The sequence below is a fragment of the Coregonus clupeaformis genome, unplaced genomic scaffold (assembly GCF_020615455.1).
Source record: "Coregonus clupeaformis isolate EN_2021a unplaced genomic scaffold, ASM2061545v1 scaf0643, whole genome shotgun sequence".
NCBI lineage: Eukaryota > Metazoa > Chordata > Actinopteri > Salmoniformes > Salmonidae > Coregonus > Coregonus clupeaformis.
The window spans coordinates 146725-156692 of NW_025534098.1; the positions used below are offsets into that span (position 1 = coordinate 146725).

At 47.4% G+C, this 9968-nt stretch overlaps 1 protein-coding gene and 1 long non-coding RNA gene across 3 annotated transcripts; one reads left to right on the forward strand and one right to left on the reverse strand.

Moving 5' to 3' along the window:
- On the forward strand, window positions 1-2354 carry LOC121563257. Of its 2 annotated transcripts, XR_006658958.1 has the most exons (4): window positions 1-220; window positions 325-457; window positions 945-1046; window positions 2001-2354. It is a non-coding gene; the product is annotated as an uncharacterized LOC121563257 (long non-coding RNA). The 2 variants fall into 2 exon arrangements; XR_005999831.2 differs by lacking the exon at window positions 1-220 and having other exon boundaries at window positions 237-457.
- A 4359-nt stretch (window positions 2355-6713) lies between these two features.
- LOC121563260 (histone H1-like) lies at window positions 6714-7598 on the reverse strand. Its single transcript, XM_045216232.1, has one exon. It carries the CDS (start codon window positions 7459-7461, stop codon window positions 6838-6840), a length of 624 nt encoding a protein of 207 aa, XP_045072167.1. The 5' UTR covers window positions 7462-7598; the 3' UTR covers window positions 6714-6837.
- Between the last annotated feature and the right edge of the window lie 2370 nt (window positions 7599-9968).

A 9968-nucleotide genomic window follows, 5' to 3' on the forward strand; every position in this document is an offset into this window, starting at 1 on the left:
AATGGGTTAATGGTTATGTTTAGTCGTCTAGATTCTTCTTTTAACAGATGTGGCCGCTCAGAGAATAGAATTAGTAACATGCAAAGAAGGACCACACAAGGGTGATTTCAGGAAATATGACCAAGACATTTGCACGCCAAAAGACAGGAAGTGATCAACCAGTGTCCCAGTGTTGAAGACATGAAAGACAGATAGCCTGCTCTGTTTAGAAGCCTCTCAGGTGAGTCGGCAGGCAAAAAAAGAAAATGCCAAATAATGTCTTCACTATGACAAACCTCTTTGTTATGAGCCTTGCTTGATGATATTTCAGTATTTGTCTTTCAGATCAATGAACAATTCCACAGGCTCACCGCAAAGCATCTTGAGGCAAGGTTTATACAGGACACCCCTAAGCTGCTGTCCTTATTCCATTCCAAGGGAGGAGTACTTTCAGACAGATTGCGGGTCATGCTGGATGGTAAAGTATCCTCAGGAAAAATGCACTGTTTTGTATTTAGCTGGCTGATGTTCGGTGCTGCAATTTAAGCCACGGGCCCCGCTGTGCTATTGTACACCTTTTGCTAATATAGGATACTTGGGTCGGTGATTTCATAGATTTCACATGCACAGATTGAATCCAATGAGATCAGTGATTTTATTCTATATCAGGGTCATGATTTGAGTTCAGTGAGGAATTATTATTCAGCTTTACTGGAGGTGGCCTCATTAAAGACTACCGTGTGGGGGCAATAAAGCATTTTCACCCATGAATATTCGATCACGTGTGTGTGTGTGTGTGTGTGTGTGTGTGTGTGTGTGTGTGTGTGTGTGTGTGTGTGTGTGAGAGAGGGAGAGAATGTTCACTGCAATCTGATAACAAATAAGGGCATGTCGTAATCCAGGTGGAATAAAATGTGTTCCCACATTGACAGAATGTCTGTATTTGTGTGTTATTTATTTTACAGGAAGCTGAGGGGGGTCATTTCCTGCAAGACCTTGCGCAACATGTAAAGCAAATCTATGTGATCAACAAGGAGGGTGCCGTGGCGAGTGATGGTCCAGAGGAGGTAGGCGTCATCCTTAAGTGATCACCGGTCTGAGTTTTGCAAAGGCTTCTGCCATTCTTCTTGGCATGACATACAGTGAGGGGAAAAAAGTATTTGATCCCCTGCTGATTCTGTACGTTTGCCCACTGACAAAGAAATGATCAGTCTATAATTTGAATGGTAGGTTTATTTGAACAGTGAAAGACAGAATAACAGCAAAAACTTCCAGAAAAAAACGCATGTCCAAAATGTTATAAATTGATTAGCATTTTAATGAGGGAAATAAGTATTTGACCCCCTCTCAATCAGAAAGATGTCTGGCTCCCAGGTGTCTTTTATACAGGTAACGAGCTGAGATTAGGAGCACACTCATAAAGGGAATGCTCCTAATCTCAGCGTGTTACCTGTATATAAAAAAAAAATGTATAAAAGACACCGGTCCACAGAAGCAATCAATCAATCAGATTCCATACTCTCCGCCGTGGCCAAGACCAAAGACCTCTCCAAGGATGTCAGGGACAAGATACTTATTTCCCTCATTAAAATGCAAATTAATTTATAAAATTTTTGACATGCGTTTTTCTGGATTGTTTTGTTGTTATTCTGTCTCTCACTGTTCAAATAAACCTACCATTACAATTATAGACTGATCATGTCTTTGTCAGTGGGCAAACGTACAAAATCAGCAGGGGATCAAATACTTTTTTCCCCTCACTGTATGCTCTGAATCTCAGCCACCCCTAAAAGCCGGAGTACACGTTCAAGGCATTCCAGAAAGTGTTTGTGGAGCTGGACTGCTCAAAGCTCACAGTCAAGATGACAGGCCTCAAGAACAAATGACTGTCTTAAGCAGAATGCCAGGCCAGAGGACAATTGTCATAGACTGAATGTCAGGGTTACTTTGTAACACCTTCGTAGTTAAACGCTGAGGTGCCTTTTGGAACTCTTCTCTCCCTTCATTTTTTCTGGTAGCAGGTCAGGAACGGTGTCCTCTACCACAGGCCCGCTTGTTGTTGGTGAAGCCGCCTGGGGCACAGAATCTGTGCTGGGACCAACCTCTGCCTACCGGGGGATGGTCACCGAGAGGCGGGGCTCGAGCACATTGCGGTCTGGGACCCCGTCCCTGATGGGCCCGTGGCGGTCATCTAGGCTAAAGAGGTTAGAGGGTAAGGAAGACACGTTTATTCTGCAAGGTGTGTTTTAAAGGGTCACTGCCACAGTATTTTCCATTGTGTTTTTGTATACAAGAGATACCAAATAGGTGTTTTTAATGAAGGATGTCATTGTAAAATGTAATGTCCATTTTGTTCCCATACAGTTGCGGTTTGAAATGTCCATTTTTTAATCCGTTGTACGTACCATTTTGAGGTTTCATCAAGGTACACACCTTTTACCACTGGTATTTTTACAATTCTACCATCAATCAATCAATCAATGAAGTGGATCTATAAAGCCCTTTTTACATCAACAGATGTCACAAAGTGCTATGCAGAAACCCAGCCTAAAACCCCAAACGGCAAGCGATGCAGATGTAGAAACGCGGTGGCTAGGAAAAACTCCCTAGAAAGGCACAAACCTAGAGAACAACCAGGCTCTGAGGGGTGCCCAGTGCCCTTCTGCCTGTGCCGGGTGGAGATTACAACAGTACGTGGCCATTAAGGACACATTTCTCTCCAAGATGTTCAAACGTTCATAGAAGACCAGCAGGGTCAAATAATAAGCACAGTGGTTGTAGAGGTTGCAACAGGTCAGTCGGTACAGTCGGTACATCAGGAGTAAATGTCACTTGGCTTTTCATAGGCGGCCATTTAGAGGTTGAAATAGCAGCAGGTGCGGTACAGATTTCAATTGGGAACTGTTGAAAAAAGGCGCACCTACAACATTAATGGGTTAAAGGAAAAATGACCAAAGTAATATAGGTGGCATCCATCAGCAGTGCTCGTGAACAGAGAAATGTTATAGGAACAAACGAGTAAAAGTGTTTAGATTATTGGGGTTGTTCAATGTTTTGGCATTGTAGTTTGAAAAATATCCCACAGTGCAAACACTAGCTATTTGAGCCTCCATTTCCGTAGGTATCCATGGTTACTATGAGAATATTTTGTTCCCCGTGACGTCTATGGGGTTGAAGCTCCATTGTATCTCTCGTAAGTAAAGGTTCTGCCCACAGAGATCCTATACTAGTTAGTGTTGTAGTTCCTATTTCTACGGTTTTGCCTACCTGCAGCAATCAGGATTTACCTGCAGTGTTGATTGCAAATCCGTAATTTCTCATCTCATAATAACAGATGTTTTGCAAACCGTTGATGTTTAAATAAATGGATTCCCGGTGTCCGGATACCTTTTCTCTTAAGGGATCTGATTGAGTGAATCCAAAGTAAAAATGTGAACATTTTTCTGACTTGGTCTAAATACATAATAGGATGAATCATTCAGGTAAAATAACACAATGTCTATTTGAGTTGAATCAACGTAATAATCATTTTTTACCTCTATCATCTTTACTCTATGTATTGGACCACATCTAAACAACTTACTCAAGCTTATCTACTCATAAAAACAAGCAAAAAGATCTACTCAATAATATGACGTGTGCTTTTGTTGACTGTAATAGCTTGAGTACATTCCACAAAGTCATTTTTTACAGTGTATCTAAAGACACGTTTGTTGTGGTGATGCACTTTTTCTTTGACGTTGAACTTGCATTGAACAGACAAATCCATTTCGTTACAACCCTTTTGTAGTATGACTTAGGAATATTTGTTGATGATCCTAATGTCTATGCTTGAATAGTGATTGGTTGTTGGTGAAATATTCTATAAATATTGCTGAGAACCCATCGTTTCCTGCCCTTCTTTCACTATTGAGCAATTTTGAAACATTTGTTTTGCTATTGGATTCATAATGGTGACCTGGGACAAGTAATTAGTGAAAACCAGAGTTCAGCAGTTGCCATTAAAGCGATCGAACCAAGTCATCCTAATAGGCTAGTATTAGCCTAAAGCAGGGTTTCCCAAACTCGGGGCACGTTTTGGGAGTTTTTGCCCTAGCACTACACAGCTGCTTCAAATAATCAACTCATCATCATCAAGCTGGAGTATTAGAATCAGCTGTGGAGTGCTAGGGCAAAAGGCAAAACGCGCACCCCTTGGGGACCCCAGGACCGCGTTTGGGAAACGCTGGCCTAAAGAGCAAATACTGAAAGGGAATCACCATGATGTGCAGTACCCACATTTAACCACAAGATGGCCTCCGTGCTCCACTGTAAAGTTTTGGCCTCTGCATGAGTCTCTCAGCAGCACTGCAACATGGGACTTTCAAAGTAAGTTGGCATGCAATGTTTTTTCTGGACTGCATGCAAGGCTATTATTACACACAACTAATAGTGTCAATTATTAATCTGAACACAATTCTTGTTACTATTCGGCCTATATTATCACTTGTTTCTTTTCCCCCTCCTTTGTAAAGCATTTTACAATGTATGATGCCAGAGTATATACACACACACACACAAACATTGAAGCTAGACTTCAGGCAACTAAAAGGTGCAATACGTAGCTTTTAGACGTGTTAGTGAACAACATACATGGTGGCTAATGTAGAGGTGCGTGTATACATGGAACAATTGTGCCTTTTTGATGGAAATATGGAGGTGGCTCTTAAAAGAGCCTTTGGGGGATTTTCGAGTTCAGGTCATCCTCATTTATGCGCACTCTCCGCGAATACGGCGGGCCAGCTGGATGTCCTTGGGCATGATGGTCACCCGCTTGGCGTGGATGGCGCACAGGTTGGTGTCCTCGAACAGGCCGACCAGCTCTGGAAGCGCAGGTCGGTCTTGAAGTCCTGGGCGATTTCTCTCACCAGGCGCTGTAAGGGCAGCTTGCGGATGAACAGTTCAGTGGACTTCTGGTAACGACGGATCTCTCTCAGAGCCACGGTGCCGGGCCTGTAACGGTGAGGCTTCTTCACACCGCCGGTGGCCGGGGCGCTCTTGCGAGCAGCCTTAGTGGCGAGCTGCTTCCTGGGGGCTTTGCCACCGGTGGATTTGCGAGCGGTTTGCTTGGTTCTGGCCATGGCGCTGCTCTGACAGTCGGGAGTATAGCCTCGAAATGCCTATGTGAAGTTTATAAAGCCGGCAGTGGCGCCTGCTGATTGGACACCATCTCCCCACCACCCCGATTGGCCCTTTGCGCAGGCCTCCTCCGTTGGCCATTGGACGGGAGGCCCGGCCTCTCCAAAATTCAAACTCCCGGTGCGCGCGCAATAGGACGCCGCCGGCCCTTTACGCGCAATAGGACGCCGCCGGCCCTTTATGCGCAATAGGACGCCGCCGGCCCTTTACGCGCAATAATAGTCGCCAAAGTCAAGAGTGACATCTTATAGGCACGTGTAATCTAATGCTAGCCTGCTATGGCAAACAAGGCCTAGTAGGTGTTGTTGTTCATGCAAGGCCTCATGTGGGCACAGAATGTCGAAATAGTTGTGTATACACCCACTCAATGTATTGCGGTCATAGAAAGGTACTTTGCGCTTTTGGAGAGCTAGGTGGTTGGCTCTTAAAAGAGCCTTTGGGGGTTGAGTAGTCAAGTTGAAGTCGCAGTAGCGATTTTACTTGGCTTTGACTGCCTTCTCGGTCTTCTTGGGGAGTAGCACTGCCTGGATGTTGGGCAGCACACCACCCTGAGCGATGGTCACACCGCCGAGCAGTTTGTTCAGCTCCTCGTCGTTATGGACGGCCAGCTGCAGGTGACGGGGGATGATACGAGTCTTCTTGTTGTCACGGGCAGCGTTGCCGGCCAACTCCAGGATCTCAGCAGTCAGGTACTCGAGCACGGCGGCCAGGTAGACTGGTGCGCCAGCGCCCACACGCTCGGCGTAGTTGCCTTTGCGCAGCAGCCTGTGCACACGGCCCACGGGGAACTGGAGGCCGGCACGGGATGAACGGGTCTTTGCCTTCGCCCTGGCCTTGCCTCCGGTTTTGCCTCTTCCGCTCATATTGGTAGCTTGAGAAAGTCACAGAAAGTCTGAATGAGCCGCTCGCCACTCCGAGAGCCGTACTTATACCTCGCCACAAGAGGCAACGATTGGCCACCGGGACGGTGTGGCCTTATCCAATTGGAGCGAGGGACAGACAGATGGACAGACAGACAGCCCTAAGCCGGTTCCCACCCACAGGCAGCGAGTGAGAGGCTACTTTGTTTCCCTCCGACTTTGTTACTGTGTCATTTCGCGTGAGCGCTAAAATGTCACAAATGAAATCCTCACATTATTTCTCTCCAAATGGGAAACAAACAGCTGGTGAGGGTGCACTCTTGAGTTTGAAATCGAAGCCACTATAGTATTGTTATTGTTATTACATGGCACTTGTAACACATCACAGCAGCCTGCCTCTGAACGGGAATAGCCCAGTGGCTCATATATAAAAATGGCTGTTGAGGGTGCACTCGTGAGTTTGAATTCGAAGCCACTATAGTATTGTTATTGTTATTACATGGCACTTGTAACACATCACAGCAGCCTGCCTCTGAACGGGAATAGCCCAGTGGCTCATATATAAAAATGGCTGGTGAGGGTGCACTCGTGAGGTCGAATTTCTAAGCCATTTTGGCCCTCTATTATATGCCTCTCCCTTCGCACACACCCAGAGTGGGACAATGTTGTGTGCATAAAAGTAGCCTAGTGTGCGTAATTTCTTTTTCACGACTCTTAGTACATGGAAATCAATGCGCTTTCTATGGAAAGAGGTGGGTGGCTCTTAAAAGAGCCTTTTGTGGTACAACATGTGTCGAGTAGAACACTGTTTGTAATAGGTTTACTTCTTCTTGGGGGCTGCCTTCTTGGCCTTGGCTGCCTTGGGCTTGGCGGCTTTGGGCTTGGCTGCCTTTGTAGCCTTCTTGGGACTCTTGGCTGCCTTCTTGGCCGCTGCGGCGGGCTTCTTCACCTTCTTGGGGCTCTTGGCGGCCTTTTTGGGTGTAGCGGGCTTCTTGGCCTTCTTGGGGGACTTCTTTGCGGCGACGGCTTTCTTGGCTGCTACCTTCTTGGGCTTCTTCGCCGCGGCGGGCTTCTTGGCGGCCAACTTCTTTACTTTGGGGACTGCGGCTTTCTTGGCGGGCTTCTTCGCCTCGATGGCTTTCTTGTTGAGCTTGAAGGAGCCGGATGCACCGGTGCCCTTGGTCTGGACCAGGGTGCCCTTGGTGACGAGGCTCTTGACTGCGATCTTGACGCGGGAGTTGTTCTTCTCCACGTCGTAGCCGCCTGCCGCCAGCGTCTTCTTGAGCGCGGCCAGGGACACGCCGCTCCTCTCCTTGGAAGCGGTCACAGCCTTGACGATGAGCTCGCCTACGCTGGGTCCCGCTTTCTTGGGCTTGGCTGCTGCCTTCTTCTTGGGTACCTTGGCCGGCGCGGCGGCGGCGGGTGCTGGTGCGACTTCTGCCATGTCTGTCTGTCGTTTGGTCCGGTACACACACACACACACACACACACACGCGGTCTGCGAGGAGTAGTTTGCTGTAGACGCTGCTCTGCGCTATTGAAGCTCCACACCGAGCAGGGGGCTGGCCTTAAACGCGACATGAGAACCATGTAGACTCAAGCCACCCAGCTCGGCTTCTCTGGGCTGGCCAAATGCTCTTTCACTTGTGTTTTCTGGTCGCCTATATCGGGCCAAAAGTCACCGACGGAGCCGTGTTTTTGGTCCAAAAGCGAACGGCCCAGCGAGCAGACTCCGTTCAGAATAAAGTCATGTGGGCCGCGGAAGGGCCGTGCATTTTGTTGCGACTCGCTCAAAACCTCACCGTTGGACTGTCGGGTGGAGCGGTGCGCACTGGTTTTCCTGTGCTATTTGTCTCCTAAATGGGCTAAAAGTGCATCCGATTGCGAGCAGCACTTGTTGTGAAGTGAGCCGAGATGTCTGGCAAGGGAATCAAATGGTTTGGGGTCCCCTGATGTGGTCCAGTGTGTTTTAAAGAAGTGCTCTTTTGGGGACCTTAAAACACATGCACCCGTGAGGCCTGGCTGAGACTAGTGTTGTACTTCAAGTTTCAAGTTGTATTCGTCGTATGTACAGGATCCACATGGTATAAACTGTCCTACGACATGCTTACTTGCACTGTGTGTGTATTAGTACTTTTTGTGCACTGGCAGTGTGTGTGTTGTTGTTGTATTTGTAGCCTACTATTTCTACACAGTGAGATTGTGTGTTGTCTTCCCCTCCCTTCTGGTAGGTAGGTAGGTAGGTAGGTTGGCTGTCTCTACTAATATATTGTTCACCTGCTTGACTCCGCAGCGTGACTCGGCTCGGTCTTTGTGTCTGTGGGTCTTGGTGGCGCCCCATGGGCTATGGCGCGTTGATATAGGCCTAGATAGAGGGAGTCTCTCTCTCTATCTCAGTCTCTCTCTTTCTCTGTCTCTCTCTCTCTCTGTCTCTCTCTCTCTGTCTCTCTCTGTCTCTCTCTCTCTCTATCTCTGTCTCTCTCTCTCTTTCTCTCTCAGTCTCTCTCTGTCTCTCTCTTTCTGTCTCTCTCTCTCAGAATCCCAGCAGGTGCATGTGGGTCAGAAGGCTGATTGCGGCCTCTTTTCTTTTCCCTGTTGTATAGGCTATCCCCAAGGTAGTCATTGGAATCCACTACTGCTCCAACGACTATCACACTCACTCACTCACTCCTTCACTGTGTTATACTGTGACTTGGCCTACAGACACATTCATATCCCCACTTTGTCACGTGGAAGCCACTGCCTTTTATCCTGTTGCCTCGTGAGTGTAGTAGGAAGGAAAATACACTACGTGACTCAAATGTACTACACTTCACATGGACATTTTGAGTCATGTAGCAGACGCTCTTATCCAGAGCCACTTACAGTTAAGTGAGTGCGTACATTTTCATACTGGCCCCCCGTGGGAAACGAACCCGCAACCCTGGTGTTGCAAGCGCTGTGCTCTACCAACTGAGCTACAGGGGACTATATGGATGATGCGACCTTGACCGGAAATGACCCGTAGGCCAAAAGGGCTACGTTCATATATATATATATATATATATATATAATTATATACATTCATTCATATTATTCACCACCTTTTTATTCTTGCCATTATCATTCTCGTTCACATCATTAGGGTATAGTCCAATGATGGAGCATCCATTCACTCCATCCGTGTCCTACCGATTCAGGAAGTCAACTCAAAATGACTATCCGCTCATTAGACGACAAAAGGCATTTCTTTCCAATCAAACCCAACAGACTGCCTTTTTGATTTATTTATTTACACCCTTTGTCAAATGGTGCCATTTTACATTGCCTTCACCTGGAATGGAGCCCGACAAACATGGGTTACTATTCAGCGCGCAAAGACACCAAAAAAGGCGTGCTAAACCCCTACGCTGGAACGGGCAGGGGAAATGATACAATGTAGCCGCTCTCCGAGCCGGCGCACGCCGCCCATTAAACAATGATACAATGTAACCGCGGTCGTACAATGTAACGCAGCCTACCTACGCATTCATTCGGTGGCGATGGAATTGCTTTTTTTACTGACAGAGTGGGTGGCTCTTAAAAGAGCCTTTGGGTTAGTAGAGCAGTCCAAATGCGCTGTTTACTTGGAGCTGGTGTACTTGGTTACGGCCTTGGTGCCCTCGGACACGGCGTGTTTGGCTAGTTCACCGGGGAGCAGCAGGCGCACTGCGGTCTGGATCTCCCTGGAGGTGATGGTAGAATGCTTGTTGTAGTGGGCCAGGCGAGAGGACTCTCCGGCGATACGCTCGAAGATGTCGTTCACGAAGGAGTTCATGATTCCCATGACCTTGGAGGAGATGCCGGTGTCGGAGTGGACCTGCTTCAGGACTTTGTACACGTAGATGGCGTAACTCTCCTTCCTGGACTTTCTGCGCTTCTTGCCGCCCTTCCCTGTGGTCTTGGTGACGGCTTTCTTGGAGCCCTTCTTGG

Coding starts and splice junctions, on each gene's coding strand:
- LOC121563260 (XM_045216232.1), bottom strand. CDS start 7,461: ATGGCAGAAGTCGCACCAGCACCCGCCGCCGCCGCGCCGGCCAAGGTA.